General features: G+C 38.9%; 1 protein-coding gene across 1 annotated transcript in view; it reads right to left on the bottom strand.

The window, feature by feature from the left end:
* Positions 1 to 1,874: 1,874 nt before the first annotated feature.
* The window catches only part of LOC114650928 (protocadherin Fat 4), a 163,036-nt gene continuing 147,575 nt past the window's right edge, over positions 1,875 to 17,335 (bottom strand). Inside the window, exon 16 of the mRNA XM_028800871.2 lies at positions 1,875 to 3,356. Within this exon, the coding sequence (XP_028656704.2) occupies positions 1,888 to 3,356 (1,469 nt within the window). The 3' untranslated portion in view covers positions 1,875 to 1,887. The remainder of the gene's footprint in view (positions 3,357 to 17,335) is intronic.

Below are 17,335 nucleotides of genomic sequence, written 5' to 3'. Positions count from 1 at the left end.
TATTAAACTACATTGTTTGCTTGTTTTTCCCTTTATTCTTCTATTCTTGCTTTTTGTTTTCATTATTGAGCTATGTCAGCTCTGTGAAAAAGCATTTCTTTGGCTGTGACAGGAGAAAGACTGAGAAAGTTCTTTGGAAGTCCTGGTTTCAAGTTCCTGGTTCGGCACTTGTTGGTGTGATTCTCAGTCTCAGCCCCCATGTGGGTTCAGGTTTTTGTTCCAACCAACTACTGTTTTTAATTGGTCTTCAAGCCTAAATAAGCAAGCGGTTATTTCATAGGTTCTATGTTTTGAGGTCAATGCAGAAATTACAAAACAGTTTAGTACATTTTTACTAGAATGTACAAAGCAGTTATGTATGCCACACTTGGATAGTTTAGTGTTTTTTAAATTGTGTATTTAATATTTTCATCATAATTGTGGGATTCATTCTGCTTTTCTATGTATTCTGGTTATCTAATCAATTATTTACTAATACTGATGGCCAAGCATGCTGATATGCCTCATCACAGTTTGGGGAAAATCAAAGAAATGTTCAGAAGCTTTGCTGAACTCAACAAAATGAAGTCAATTGGAAAGCAAAAACTGAACTTGTTTTTAATTGGTTATAATACAGCCCTGTGATGGAATACTGGCCTCACAAAGCATCATGGGGCACTGGGAAAAAGTTTGCCTAAACCGGTCACACGTCAAATCTGCAGGAAAATATTCAATAAATAGTGTCATTGGTGAACACAGCATATTCACTGTGAAAATTTTCACTGATCAATGGGCCAGACTGGAATAACCTCCTAATAAGGTTATTATTTAATAATGATCACGTTAGAAGATCTGACACTGAAGTAGTTGCAGCCTTTCACCATTCTGTGTCATTTGGCCAGGTGTCTGCTCTGCTTGTTGCTAATTGTCATTATTAGGAAACAATTAATTGAGCAAACAGCACAGAAAAAAAACAAATACATAGATAAACAACAAAAGAGAGCTATACTTTTAAAGCTATCCCAAAACACAAATATTTTTAAATGTCTTATAAATGCAAACATTGCACTGCTGTGCTTTTCTGAATGCAACATAACAGAAAAGAAAAAAGACAATCTAATTAAATCAGATCAGTTAAAGGTATTATGACTTATTGATTGGAGCAAAAACCTGCAGCCATATGGGGCATGCAGCTCTGAATTTAAAAACCAACAGTTCATTGCACCAAAACAATATTACAAAAAGTGTTACTATATCCTGGCCTTTGGGACTCTATGGCCCCGAGACCCTGGACACAGTGGGGCACCACAGCTACTGACTTGGTCAACCCTGGGACTTTCAAATTGTGTCCATTCCACCCACCAAACATCTGCACACACTGACAGCTTCTGAAGAAGATAACAGCTGGAGCACCAGGAGCTCCTCAGCTAACTTCTGCATTCATCATTTGTTGACTTTAATCAAGGGTATCCCAGGACAGCCTGACTGTGAATTGCACTGTTTCTTTAATACAAATACAAAATGTGATTTATGTAATAATTTTTGTTTTTGTGATTATTTTGTCTTAATTGTTTCAGAATTAGTTTTCCACAGTACATTTCCCAGCACTGATCCTGACCTGACTGTGCTAACACCCCTTGCTGGTTTACAAATTTTTTTAAAATGTACTCTAATATCACTGGATAATGTACACTACTACTACATTATTCATTTACATTGTAATGAAAATAAACTTTAAAATAACTTTCAAGATACATTTTCAAGAATTTATTTTAAAGAATTTAGAGCAGTGAAAATAAATCAAGTTGTAGTGCTGACTACAGAACATCTATCTTATACAAGATGGCAAGGTTTATTGGCATATCATTCCACAGGACACCAAGCATTATATTTTCTGCATATAAAAAGTCAAAATATTTCCTCCGGGTCACTTTTTGTGTCAAAGCTCTGCTCACTTACACCTTCAACTTCAATAGGAAGCTCAGCCAGATCTTCAAACACCTCAGCATAGCTATTGAAATGCAGGTCTGCACTTAGTAAGCCGTGCCACCCGTGGTCACCAGAGGCTGGCTGACTGTGAACATCAGAGCTCAGATCACCACAGGCCTCATTGGCCAGTCCGGAGCAGCAACTGCAGGCAGTCCTTACATGTAGGCCAGGCTGTTCAAAGGTGCTCCTGAAGATGAGATCTTTTTCACATTCATATTCAGAACAAGTAAACGAGCTGTGGGATTCGCTGTCAGAGGAGCTATCTGCTAATGGAGCCACAGGAAAGGATGTCATGCTATTAGATTCCACATGCAGCATGCTGCTTTCTAGCCCTCTCCTGGAGGCCATGGGTGAATTCAGTTTTCTGAGGTCATCCATGATTTCAGATGGCCAATCTGGCAAGTGAGGATGACATTGATAAACATTGTGGCGCGGGCTGCGCCATACAACTTGATGCTGGGTGTCTCTCAGCTTGCCACTGATTATTTTTCCATAAGGTAACTGAGGAAGACACCTGGGGTCACGTCCCTTACTGTTTCTCAGAGTTAAAGCTGGGTTTACATGCTCTGTGTTGCCTGAGCCTACAGTACTCTGGGGACTGAGCAGAGCTTCTGCATGCTTACAGAAAATGGCAAGCCTCCTAGCCCCCTGAGGGTTAGGTACAGATTGTGAGAGACCGGGCTGATGAGTCATCTGAGCCTCAGACAGAGCAATGCAGCCAGTGCTGTCAGCGTCATCGTATCGTAATTCCCTCTCATTATGCTTGCATGGCTGCTCGTGCTCAAGGTGATGTACACAGGTCACTGCTCTAGTCTTACAGGCTTTCTTAGCCTTGATGACATCTGGCTGTTTATCAGCAGCATCAGTGATATCCTGTACGGCCATGCATTCATTCTCATCATTAAAAGCTTTGTTCTCTGTTCCCTTTCTCTCTCCCATTGTTGCATCTGAGCCTTTACACTGTTGTTGTTTAAACATTGCTCGAAACTTAAGAAGGATGAAGAAGAGGAAGAGAAACAGAACAATTGTGGCAGGAAGTATGGCGTCTATGACCCACAAAGGAATGTTTATGTCTCTTTTCTGACAGGCGTCACTGCTTTCCAAAGCAAACATGCACGTTTCACACAATGGCCCAGTAAAGTTCCCCAAGCACAGGCAATACCATTCTGTGTCTGCCGCAGCGATGCACGTTCCGCCATTCAGACATGGCTGAGAAAGGCATGATGGCTGGATGGCATCCTGCAAACAGGAAGAGCCGACGCAAGTGGATGGGAAACAGCCAGTTCTCACTGGAATTCGACTTGCTGTCACTTTCACCATATTACTCCAGCCACTAAAAGGTAAAAGCGTCCTGTTCAAGCTGAAATATTCAATGCATCCAGAGAACCCTAAAGGAAAAACAAACAGAAGAAGAGATCAAGAAACTCAAGCAAATTATTTAGTAATCCTCTAAACCACCGGTCTCAAGGAGTGTACTGCAGGAGCCAATTCTAGACAGGGTATAATAAGACAATTTAGAATTTCCAATCAATTTAATGGCCATTTCTTTGAGGAATTCTTCATCCATTCTTAATTTGTGCCTTTGTGATCCTGCTATAATAGACTCCAGAATAGATGACCCTGAATGAAATTAAATAAGGCTGAAACATGGATATCTTTGGAATGTGTGAGGAAACCAGAACGTTTGGTGATAACCACAGGGACAGATGAGGACATGCATAAAGTCCACACGAGTAGAGACAGGGTCAGGATTTGAACCCACATGCTTGGAGTGGTGAGGCATCAGTGCCATCAGGTTTGCCATAATATATAATACTAGCCATCCCCCATGGCTCCACCCACGTAGTAGTGAAACAGGACAGTGAGGAGGGCCCTGCCCGGCTCCCCACTCCTGACATCACGCTTCCTCCTCCCCTCAGCCCGCACCCTCTGTCTCGGATATCAAAATATATCGCTCCTGCAAGCGAATTATAATTCTTAGTGCAATGAGAGAAGTCGCAAAATCAACAGGAATGTTCAAGCAAAAAAACCCGATCTAAAACCGTTAAGTAGTTCTCTCATTCGCTAGCTAAGCGGAGGTAAGGTACACACCCCGAGGCTGGTGTGTGAGTGAGGAGGTCCCCACCCTCCTCCCCTCGGCCCGCTGCATGTCTCTCAGATTCGCGCAAATAAATTGGTACCACAAGCAAACTATGATACATAGTGCAATGAGAGAAGTTGCAAAATCAACTGAAATGTTCAAGCAAAAAAACCCGATTTAAATCCGTTAAGTAGTTCTCTCATGAAAAGTGGACAGACATACAGACATACAGACAGACAGGCAGACCTTGGATTTTATATATATATAGAGAGAGATGCGGATAACCTGCAGAAATCAAATAATGTCCTGGCATTGTGACATGCTGCTGCAGAAAATATGAATTAATATAAGTAGCAGGTTAAGTCTATTTCTATTTAAAAAGATAAAAATGAAGGCTGTGTTAGTTATAAGAAGTAACTCAGTTTACTGTTATTATTATTATCATTATTCATTTATTTTCTGAAATCCCTTTAGAGTTGGTACCAGTCCCAACAGAATCAGGGGCAAAACAGCAATTAACCATGTAAAAGGTGGTAGTCCATGATGTCATCAGTAACATTTGTCACCAATCATCCAATATTGACAAGAAAGAGCACCTGAGAAACAAAACTCATAAGGAAAACATGAAAAATCAATATGGAAAATGAGAAGCCTGAGGTCTGAACCCAGTCCCCAACACTAATATTATTACTATGACACCTCCTTTGTGATTTATTCATCTTCCATTATCTGTACCTACTTTGTGCACTGCAGGGTCTCAGAAACAAGAGTCGACCCCTCCTATATATTTCAGCCAGGGTTTTGTTGAGAACTGGAAGTTCCAAACACACTTCCAATAATGCCCACTGGAGGGGACTATCATAGTAAAACCCCAGCCTAGTAATAAGGGCAAGCACCAAATCTTTAAAAAATAAAAGATTAATTCTTTCACAAACACAACACAGCTCCATGGAGCACAAAGACAAACTGGAATTTTTTGTAACAAAGTCAAAAAACAGTCTCAAAATAGAATTAAAAAATGTTGTCAAACACAGAACATGAAGGTCAACATTACACACAATTAACCTACCAACCCAGAGTATATTGGCAATGAACCACCAGGAACTGTGGGAGACCCTCCAGATTTATAGAATGAAGGGCAGCTCCTGACTATGAGTGGCATATGGCCTCATCTCTTGGGGGATCACCCACCAAACATATCGAAAATGACAAAGGCAACTTATATACATAGACAAAACCAAAAATAAAGAATAATGCACATAAAGAACATATAACAAAGTATCACACATAATCAAAAGAGACATGAAACATGAATTTAATCCCCTGTCCGAAGAGAAACGCATCACTGGGGCACCTGTCAGGTTTATGCATATTTTCTGTTTGTTTGTTATTCTGTTTAATTTTGAATTAGAATTTTTTTTATGTTTTGTTGTTATTTTTTATTAGGTTTGTTTATCATTAATTATTTGTGTATAACATTTTTAAATGTTCAGCCATATCTTGAGTTTTGCTGGTGGAACCACAGGAGGTGGGGCCACCCTGACATCACTGCTGCTGGGCTCTACTTCTGCTTTCATATTTAGGGCAGAGAGAGATGACCCAGCCGTGGATCATTGAGTGTTGTAAGAGTCATTTGTTACTAGTGCTTTTCTGGTTGTTTCTGGTTGATTTGATGTTCTTGCTTGATCTTAGATATTCCTTTGTGCATTTTTTGCTGTTTCCTGATTTTTGTTAAAAAATCCTCAAGTTTTAAAATTACATTGCATGGATTTTTATGGCTTCTCTCCTTCCCTTATAAGACATTTTTGGTATATTTTGGGACTTTCATTGTATTTTGAACCTAAAAGCCAGTTCTCCATTTTAGGCATGCTATGGGACAAAGTCTGCAGGTAATAGTTGTGGGATATTGGTGAGGGGTTGGCTGCCCAGGGTAAGACCATATCTGGACAGGCTGATGAAGGCTTTGGCCTACTTTTTTGGGACTTTTACAAAGCCTCAAACCCTTTTTGCCATGTCTGTGTCCTCCACTCACACCACCACCATCTTCAGATGGGTACCAACCTATTTCCAGACAAACATGCTCACATACCTGCACTCTCTAGTCAAGGTCATTTTAGAAATCTGAATTAAACTAAAGTTGATATTACATTATGCAGCTTCTAGTTACTAGGTATGTCAGACTTGACCATGGCACTTGCTGATCATGTTGCCAGCCCATGTCAATTTACGACTGAAAATCTCTGGAAATGTCACATGCCCGTTTTTGTGACAGTCAATAGTGTGCTGCCTGATGGAGACATTACTGCACAAAAGTTTAACAGGTACAGCGAGTTCACCCATAGCCGCTACCCTTTTTTTTCCTGTTTTCCATTCTGCTGTGCTTTGTAAAATATGAGACACCAGGCATAAGAGCTTCTTTTCCGTTTTCCGTTTATCAAACATTCCGTTTGATTTTGATGGAGCAAGTCATGGACTAGTTGGTGTGAATTGTTGGGCATGTCACATTACGCGGTTTGCCTTCGCAGGAGTGTGATGATGACTGCATCCATCTCTAGAAGGTTACGTAAATGAAGGATACAAATGAAAAATCATCAAATGTGACATGGCCTTAATACACACTTTAGGGATGTGGAAGGAAAATCCAAAACAGTGTCTGGAATTCAAGACCAGAACTTTGGTGTGCTAGGCTGGTAACTTAAAAAGAGGCCCACAGAATCAATAAGCTAAATAAAAATGGAAGCTTAGTAATAACATGCACTCTGGACTCCCTGGAGGTTGTGGCAAAGGAGAGAATGAAAACCAAATTGAGTGTCATTATGAACAATGCTGCACATCCTCTCTCTGACACACTAACACTGAGGACTTTCAGCCAACAAATTATTCAGTAAAAGTGCGTGAAGAAACACTACTGGGACTTCTTTATCCCAACAGTAATACATCAACATAATGGCTCACTGTGTTTGTGGCAATCAAATCAGAAGCTTTCTTACTTTTTAATTTTCTTGATTTATTCTCATTCTGTTGTGTGTTCAAACCAAAGTGTGTGTGTATTCTTATTTATTTACTTACTTATCTACCTATATATGCATTTATTTATTTAAAGAACTTCTGTAAAAAGCTAAATTTCCACCTGGGGACAAATAAAGTTCTATCTATCTATCTATCTATCTATCTATCTATCTATCTATCTATCTATCTATCTATCTATCTATCTATCTATCTATCTATCTATCTATCTATCTATCTTACACAGTCTCTCACACATCTTTCTTTATATACCATTTATTATATGTTATGCCTTTTATATCTACTGTATATACAGTAGTTATGTATCTTACTGTATATAATTTCATTGATAATATCTATCTGTTGTAACCTGTAGGATGGATAAGACAGCCCCAGACACAAATTCAGGCATACAAGTCCATGGTTCAAATACATTTTCTATTTGACAAAATACATTTACAAAGGCTTCTTCTTGCATAGTCCACAATAAAAAAAATATAATTCTTTCTTTTCCTCCTTCACTCCCCTCCAGACAACCTTCATCATTCTCCACTCCTGACTCTGACTTGTCTAGCTAAGGTGGAGGAGAATCTTTTAAGCCAGACCAAGGAGTTATTCAGTGTAATGATATTGCTACCAAAAAGCACAAATCGGGTCAGCCAGAACCCCTACCCAACAGAACATTCTCCTGCCAACAGCCCCCTCTAGTGGCCTCCAAGGATATCAGCAGAACTGCCCTCTAGAACTATAACTCCCATATGGCCATGTAGATGTACAAGTGAAAGCTACACAACTGGGATGTTGCCACTCAGTTGACTGGGGTACACATGCCTCTGGGAGTCTGCCCCCCTATTCATACATTGTGTCAATCTCCTGACCAGGAATGTGAATAGGAATCTATCTATCTATCTATCTATCTATCTATCTATCTATCTATCTATCTATCTATCTATCTATCTATCTGTCTGTCTGTCTGTCTGTCTGTCTGTCTGTCTGTCTGTCTGTCTGAATTATTTGAACAAATATTGCTCATGTAAGGGATGCCATGGTAGTCCAGTATTTATAACTGCTGCCTTACAGCTCAGAGGATCTTGATTTAATTCCTGGCTTGGTCACTTTCTGTGTGGAGTTTCCACATTATATTTGTGCTTACTATATGTGAGATGTTCTCTACGTATTCAGATTATCTTCCCAATCCCAGTAATGTGTGGGTTAGGTTAAATGGTGATTCTAAACTTCTCTGGTGTCACACTTGGGACACACTTTTCCATGGACTGGTTTACCACTCAGATGTGACTCCTACCTAATAACAAATGCTATCAGGCTAAGGCCCTGGCGTCTCATGTCCTTGTATTGCACTAAGGTGGTCCAAATGTACAGTAGGTGACTAGACGGATGAACAGAAGGAAACAAACACCAATAGCATTCTCAAATAGGAAAGGGAAAATTAACACACAAATGACCCTGTTCTGCTTAGAGTAAAGCAAAATAGTAACATACTGCAGAGAGGATCTATTTCATAGTTCACTGGACCATTCCATTTTAAATTCAGCAAAATGTGTTTGTTTGCTCTGGCAGCAGGAAAGCGAATGAGCACACAAGCAATGAAGCCCCCCTACAACGTGCTATTAGTAATAACCATTACATGTTGTAAGTTTTGTTAGACTTTGAAATTAATGCATTTTTTTAAGAATGTCACCAACAATCACTACACTACTGCTTTTTGTACTAGCAGTGTCCTGGATAGAGTGGTAAAGCTTTCTACTGTACTTTAGATATCCACAATCACAGTGCAGTTCAATGTAGTATCAGTTTTGGGACAGAGCCAAGCATTTAACTGGAGTCACAAAGTCATTAAAATCATCTCTCTATATATATAAAATCTAACGTCTGTCCGTCTGTCTGTCTGTCCGCTTTTTACGAGGGAATTACCTAACGGATTTAGATTGGGTTTTTTTCTAGAATTTGCTTGAACATTCCGGTGATTTTGCGACTTCTCTCATCGCGCTAAGAATCATAGTTCGCTGGGACAGAGCCAAGCATTTAACTGGAGTCACAAAGTCATTAAAATCATCTCTCTATATATATAAAATCTAACGTCTGTCCGTCTGTCTGTCTGTCCACTTTTTACGAGGGAATTGCCTAACGGATTTAGATTGGATTTTTTTCTAGAATTTGCTTGAACATTCCGGTTGATTTTGCAACTTCTCTCATCGCACTAAGAATCATAGTTCGCTGGGACAGAGCCAAGCTTTTAACTGGAGTCAGAAAGTCATTAAAATCATCTCTATATATATAAAATCTAACATCTGTCTGTCTGTCTGCTTTTTACGAGGGAATTACCGAACGGATTTAGATTGGGTTTTTTTCTAGAATTTGCTTGAACATTCCGGTTGATTTTGCGACTTCTCTCATCGCGCTAAGAATCATAGTTCGCTTGCAGGAGCGATATATTTGCACTGATGCGAGACAGAGGCTATGGGCCGAGGGGAGGGGGAAGCATGGCGTCAGGAGTGGGGAGTGAGTCTACCTCTTTGTTTGGGAGCGTAACTTGCCTCTGCTTAGCTAGCAAGACCTTTTTGTTTATTGATTTTTAAAGTTTGTCCTGTTTCACTACTATGCGGATGAAGCCACAGGGAACAGCTAATTATAAATAAAAATCTATACGCTATACTACCTAAAGTCTCACTGAAGGCATGTTTAAAAAAGTACATCTACACTACATAGTTACACATCAGAATCAAGAATAATCTAATGCAAGTACAAGGTAGTCAGGTATCTTCTTCTTCCTCTTCATCAATCCGCACTTCTATTTTGGGTCGACACGCTTGATCAATCTTCTCCAAACAGCTCAGTCCTGCATCTCCTCCCCAGTGAAGCTGCCTTCCTTCAGATCTTATTTTACTTTATCCCTCCATCTCCACTTTGGTCTCCCTCACCTTCTCTTCCCTTGTACTTCCATTCCCATCACCCTTTGCCCACATATTCATTGTCTCTTCTCATCACATATCCATACCACTTCAGCCTATCTTCCTGTACTTTCTTAGATACCTCTACCACTTTTGTTTAACCTCTGATTGTCTCAGTTTCTATTCTGTCTTTTTTACACCTCCACACATCCATCTCTACATTCTCATTTCTGCCACATCTAACATCTTCTCCTGTGTGTTCTTTACTGCTTCTGTCAATTGTTTGCGGCCACTGGAAAAGTTTGAATAGCCTGAAATATGAGTGATGTAAATGTAATACATGTACTGGCTGTGTTTTTTGTGAAGTGGTAAAGCATCAGTGATCTTCAGGTTCTTTACATACTGCAGATAACTGCCATCTTCGCAGAATAGTCTCTATATTCTTGCACCTATTTCATGAAGCAACTTAATCCGTTTCAGAATTCTGTGGTGCTGAAGCCTGTCCCAGCTTTTCTGGGCAAAAAGCAGGAATCAACTCAAGATATGTTGCCAGCTCATGTCAGCAAAATGTATGCTCATACTCATGTGAGATGAATTAAGTGTTACTAATTAATTTAACAACCACATGTTTGGGATGTGAGAAGAAATCTGAGAATGTGGAGAAAAACTCTTGCAGACAGAGGGATAATGTGAAAACTCTTGTCTTGATTCTGTGTTGGCAGCACTGCTACATACTGTGCCCGCCCTCTTTAAATTTTATGAATTCCAAAATCTTGCTCTGCCAGCTAATTAAGTCTCAGATGGGTGCACAGTGAGAACCTGTGGGGGAACATCTAAGCACTTGGGATATTCAAAGAAAGGCTTTTGAACTGAGAGGCAAGCTTGTTAGTGGGCCCCCTCAAGCAACCCCTACCTTGTAAAAACCCTTCAATCTACTCCTCCACACATCTTAATGGCTGCCCAATGCATACAAATTCCAAGGATTTAGCACATGATCGATAAGAACTGTTATGACATCAGAGGTGAGCACCTGAATTTAGAACCTGCTCAGATTGGTGGAGTTGCTTTCTTAAGTGTTAAGCCTGAATAAGGGTGCTAAGTTAGCACAGTCAAGACTAGTAAATTGTGATGGGCCACTGACACTGCTGCTTTCATAACTTGCTACACATCCATCTCACTCTAGTTACTGTAGTGCTGGACTGCTGTGGTGCTCACTGGTGCCAAATCTCAATCAATTCTTGCTCTTCCACTGCTCTTTTAGGTAGCTCACAATTCTTAAAAGGACCGTTTGCTGTTGTTGCGCAAGTCACAATTCTTGTGAAACTTTGGCAGGCTTTATAGGCTCCCCTGCAGCTGGTGCTGAACTTACTCATTTATATAATGAAATGAAAGCTCATACTGATGGTGACTCAGCCCCAGGCTGATTCAACTTGTCAGCACCATTATGTTATCATAGTTTTTATTTGAGTCCATCACGCTGTTTTGTGTAATAACTGAATGGTCGCTTTCTTCATCCGATGACCCGTCTCCATCCTGCTTATCATTTTGCTCTTCTCTGTGCGTTTTGTCATTGCAAGTTTTGACCAGATGTAACTGTCAGTTGGCTTGAAACAAACAGGTGTTTGAGCTGAACCTAAATTGAACTAAACAGAGCATTTTCTCACTTTTTAGTGCGCTCTAACCTGTCTGATGTGTGCTTACCCATTTTCAAGCATTGCAGCAAATTGGGGAATGGTCTTGTGTGAGTATATTTGGTGCAATTAACGTGTCCTTTTTAAACTTCAAAACTACATTCTGTAATATATTAGGCTTTATAATAATGTTGATCCACATTTATGGATCCCTGCTTGCTCTGCCACTAAAGATACCTCAGAATGCGTTTTGTTTTTTTGCACAGCAGAACTAGAAAATTCAAGAAAGAGGCCAATGCTCACGAAGACCATGGGAAGTGAACCACGAAAAACTCATAAGATCTTCATGAGAAAGGACTCTGGTGAACCATAGTGAGAACAGAAGGAGGTCCAGGGCAGCCAGTCAGGACTTTACTGCTGGTGAAAGAATGGGGAGGAACTCCACTTGAGGTGAGTTGGTCTCAAAAGAAAAGAAAAGGTCCCTAACCCTGAGGAGCTTGGACAAGGCACAAAGAAATGGTTCTGTGTTGACTGTTTGTAAAGGTGTGCTGTCTGAAAGTAAAAACGTTCTGTCCATATGAAAGGCAAGTCATAACCTGTTTGGACTCTTAGTACATTTAAATAAACACTGATCCCTATTATGACGTTAGGACTCAAGTGATGCCTACTATACGATGTAGAAAATCCTATAAAGTCTCTTCTTCTATTTCTGTTTCTTCCTATTTTTCATGCTGTCAGCCTTTTTAATTTAGCTCACGTGACTGTGGCCATCCATCTATCCATCAATTCATTCGTTTTCTATACTTACTCAGTCCGATATAAGACATCAAGGACAGTTTGGAGGGCAAAATGATTAGCAACTTGTGCAATAAATAAAACAAGTATGATGAAGCATGGTAGCAGATTAGTCAGCTTAGTCAGAGGGAATACAGAAATATTTCAACATTTTTTACAAAATAACTTGCCTTAAGCTCTTGTTTCAAATTTAAAAAGAAAAGTTAAATTTCTAAAGATAGATTGAAAGCTTTATGGCCTTTGCATCACTGGAAAAATGTAAAGTAAGAACATATGCATTGGCAGCAGTAAATTTATTAAAAATGCAGGTTTTTTCTCTTTTTAAGTGTTTTGAAAGTGCACTTTAACAGTTGTTTACACTGCATTCAGCTTGTCAAAACAGAAATGAAAGCAGATAAGCAGGAGCATATCCATCTAGGGATTTGTTCCAAATTATATTTTACTCAATTGCTTATGAAAGATTTTACAAAGCAAAATTTTTATTACAGCATCAGAAAAGTAGAATATATTAAGTGCTATGAATACATTTATGTATATGCAATACAATCTCTAATGATTAAATTCAAAAAGGAGAGGGTCATGCAGTCTTACTGGCCTCCTGTTAACTATTCATGGGATCCACACTGATTTTCCCATAGATAGATAGATAGATAGATCTTGTCTGTCTGTCTGTCTGTCTGTCTGTCTGTCTATCTATCTATCTATCTATCTATCTATCTATCTATCTATCTATCTATCTATCTATCTATCTATCTATCTATCTATCTATCGATCTATCTATCTATCTATCTCCTTGATTTACCCCTCTGCTCCACAGTTTGAAATTACAAATCAAACAATTCAGACAAAAGTGATAGAAGTGCATATTGTAAACTTTCATTTAAGGGTATTTGCTTACATTTTGGTCACAACATGTAGAAATGATAATCTGCTCAAGTTCCAGTATAGGCCTCCAAACTCATTGGATAAAGCTTCATCCTACAAGATAATGTTCCTAGAAATACTGCTTAGGCAACAAAGGAGTGTGAAAAAGAAGCTAAAAGTGTATGTTCTTTCTTTTACTTACTCACCGAAAAGGTGGTGGCTCATGAAGGCTTTTATGCCAAAATAATGAGCAGCAGACCTTTTAGGTAACAACAAACAACAGCTTTTTATTTCGATTCCGCCATCAGCACCCAGCATGCCTTGTTCACAAAACAAAGTTCCCATCCCACTTTTTCAGACCAATCACAAATAGAACATTTGCATTCTGGGGTTCTGTGCTCAGACACCACAGTGTAAAATACAGGAATGGCCAAGCCAGTCAACTGATTTAAATCCAACTGAACATGGTGACGAGAAAACTTAAGAATTTTAACTGTAATGGGTCCGAAAATTTATAATCTGTTGCGCAGTCTAGTGGTACCATTGAAACCCACAGAAAAATCATTTAAAGATATTGTGGATGTATTGCAAGCACATTTGAGCCTGAAGCCGATGATTATTGCCGAGCGGTTTCGCTTTCATAAACGAAACACAGCTCACTCAACCACAGGTCAGACTCCAGCAATGCTTTTCCTGGGAAGAAGCTTGAAATCACGCTTAGATTTGCTGCAACCTGATTTGAGTAAACATGTGCAAAAGAAACAGTGCTTCCAACACCAGAAACAACGCAAGCTTAGAATATTTGAGGGTGGACATAAAGTGCTTGCTAGAGACTACCAACACTCAAATCAGAAATGGCAACCTGGTAAGATTGTGTCAAAGACTGGTCCACTGACATACACAGTGCAGGTGGGACATGATACAGTCTGGCACAGACATATCGACCAGCTTCTAGATGCACAAGCTCAGGAAGACACATCAGAAGACAAGGCTAAGGAGCAGATCATTCCAAAGGACTCAAATGAGTTTACCTTCTTGACACCTGATTCATCCCTTGCTGCTGGTGAATCTCAGCCTCAAGAATCTGCTGACTCAACCTCATCTCAAATGTCTGCTCCACCTACACAAGAAAGACGCTATCCTGAGAGGATTCGTAAACCTCCTGAAAGGTTGAACTTGTAGTCGATATTAATATACAAAGTACTTAAGAGTCTGTTAGCTTTGGTAAACTGGATTTCACCATATATAAATGTTTCCTATAGATACATTTAAGGTTTTAGTTACATTATGTTTACCATGGGTTTTGTTTATAAGGAATATGTTAAGTCAAAGTTTATGTAAGTTTTGTTGATGGTAGGGGTAGCTTCTGCATACCAGTTCATTACTCACTTCAACTGGCAGTGCATGTTTTGTCAAATACAGTCCGGGACAATGTATTTTGTTTTGCTCAAATTCTATTTTAAAAATGCAACAGCACATCAGAATGCCGATTTGTCCAAAATGTTTCAGTACACCGTACTAAATGGTGCACTTTTATATAGTATGCTTTAGCTGTCTTTATGTTCATGTTTTATATCCATTTTGTAGATATTATAAATAAATTTAAAAAATACTGTTACACATCCAAGCTGGGTGGGAGGAAATGTTATGTATATGTAAGACTAAATATAAGGTCTATTTAATGTTACAAATAATTGCATTGAATGTGTGATGTGACTGCACCTTGGTATTAAGGTGCATGTTACTGCTGGAACTTGTTACACACGTAAAATGTTGGAAGTTTGGTAATTGCTGCATTTGTGTCTGTCTTTATTAATATACTAGTATACTGTTGGTTTAAGTGTAAAAACACAACAGCCTTCGAATCACAAAGTAGAATTCTATTTTGTGTCTTTGACTTTCATTTATTCTTACTTTTAGATAGATAGATAGATAGATAGATAGATAGATAGATAGATAGATAGATAGATAGATAGATAGATAGATAGATAGATAGATAGATAGATAGATAGATAGATAGATAGATAGATTTTTAGTCTGATTCTAAATAATACTCTCATATTATTTTTCTTTGGTACTTTGCTGCTTAGATTTTTTTGTTTTGCTTTCTAGCATGAGTCTAGTCTAAAATACAGTTATTTTGTTTGCCTTGTATTAACTCAGCTACCCTAGCTAATTAAGTATCCTGTTATTATTGTGAATACATTTAATTCAGTTATTGTCAACCTGCATATTATTGCTGTCAATCAAAGTTTGAACAATTTTGCTAATTACAATGCAGCTGATGTGCTTGTGTTGAGATTAGCAGGGTCCTGACACTACAGAAGTGAAACAAAGAACTTGGACCACCGCACGATTTAGGAGCTTTTTAAATTTTCTCTTTGTTTCTGTACCATTGGGAATATAAACAAGCACTGCTTGTTGTACTGTAAGCAAAATGACAATAAATCTAGCTGAGTTTCTGTTTTCATGGGAGTTCCTCCCGCACGTTAGACTCATTTTATTAGAATGACTAGTAATGATAAATTCCTGATTTGGTTGAATGTATCTTGCAATGGATTGATGTCCAGTGATGCCAGGGTAGGTTCTAGCTTGACGTAATCCAGAAAGGAAAAAGGTGGGTTTAGAAACTGAATTGGCACTCTGTTTTGTAAAAAAATAAATGATTGATAAAATGATGCAGAAATTTATTTATGATTAAAAAGATTAATCTCGATTGACCAGGCGTAAATGGCTGTGGGTGTGGATGTAAATATGCCCTGTGAAAAACTGGCTTCAGTGAGGCACTCAAAACTGTTGCGCCTCCATACCTGTGCTAACCAAAAATTCAATTGCTTAGGATGTGTAAATGGATTAGCAGGTGATTTCATTCTAATCTGAGAATTTACCAAGATTATAAGAACATGTAGAGTAAGGTCAAGTCATGCAACAGCTCCTGTTGTTGCCATATGCTTAGTCCTGGTGGTGACATTTCAAAGCCTTTTCATTTAAGATTTTTTGTAATGACCACCTCAAAATGTCTTGGCTGAATGCAACACTTCTAGGCCTGAGGCCTGTAAAAATTCGGCCTAGGCCAAGTCAACACTGTCCTCCACTTGCAACAAGTTTCATAATGAATGCTATTATACGAACAAACTAGGTGTTTAAGACAAGACATTTAAACACTTTTTTATTGTAGAAAATTGTCAAACATACTAACATACACATTTATTGCAGCATTTTAATGTCAGCATGATTATCTTAGTAATATCTCAAACTGAGCATTTTTAGGCTTTCAGTGCACTTGTTGGATTGAAACTATTCAATCAACATGGGCTTGTAGATGAGCTTCTTCCATCGACTATCTCGATCTCATGGCTGCTGTAGTTTCTATAAACAACCAGATGTCACTTCTCTCTTTTTGCAATGCAATCAGGAAGAAGCCTCAAAAGCTTTATGGAGCTTCATCTGCCCATCACTAGATGTTGGTAAATGATGACACAAACCTAAATGCATGAAGTAAAATGAATGATGGCACTATCCCAAAGTGAATGATCCTGAAAAAAATTACACAATCTGAACAGTCTGAGTCCTAGAACATATTTACCAGATATAAGTCAGAAAAAATGCTCTTCTGTAGAATTGTGATGAGATTGATGATGGAATTTCCTCAGCACTGCTAGTGGACATCAACTATGTTTACAACTGAAGGCAAGATGATGAAGTATGAAGAAGAAGATCAAGATGGAAAGGAAGGGAAATGAGCTTTGAAGTCCGCTATAGAAACAGGAAGTCCCACCCCTCAAAGAGTCAACAGCTGTCAATCATGTGTCTTCTCTATTTTTTCAATGGGTGGGTACATTTATATAAAGAACAACTCACAATTCTGAAAAAGGTCAACAACTAGTACAAACAACTGAAAGGACTAAGCAAATGATTTAAGTTGTTTCGCCTCAAGCACAAGAGGCAGGCAGGCAGGCAGGAAGGGAGGGAGGGAGTAAGGGTGATTAGGTCGGTCGGTCGGTCGGTAGGTACTTTATTAATCCCAAGGGGAAATTCACATACTTCAGCAGCAGCATATTGATATAAAAACAATATTAAAT

Source organism: Erpetoichthys calabaricus, chromosome 4 (genome assembly GCF_900747795.2).
Source record: "Erpetoichthys calabaricus chromosome 4, fErpCal1.3, whole genome shotgun sequence".
Lineage (NCBI taxonomy): Eukaryota > Metazoa > Chordata > Cladistia > Polypteriformes > Polypteridae > Erpetoichthys > Erpetoichthys calabaricus.
The sequence above is the reverse complement of the archived record's forward strand: the minus strand, read 5'-3'. Positions and strand labels throughout refer to the sequence as shown.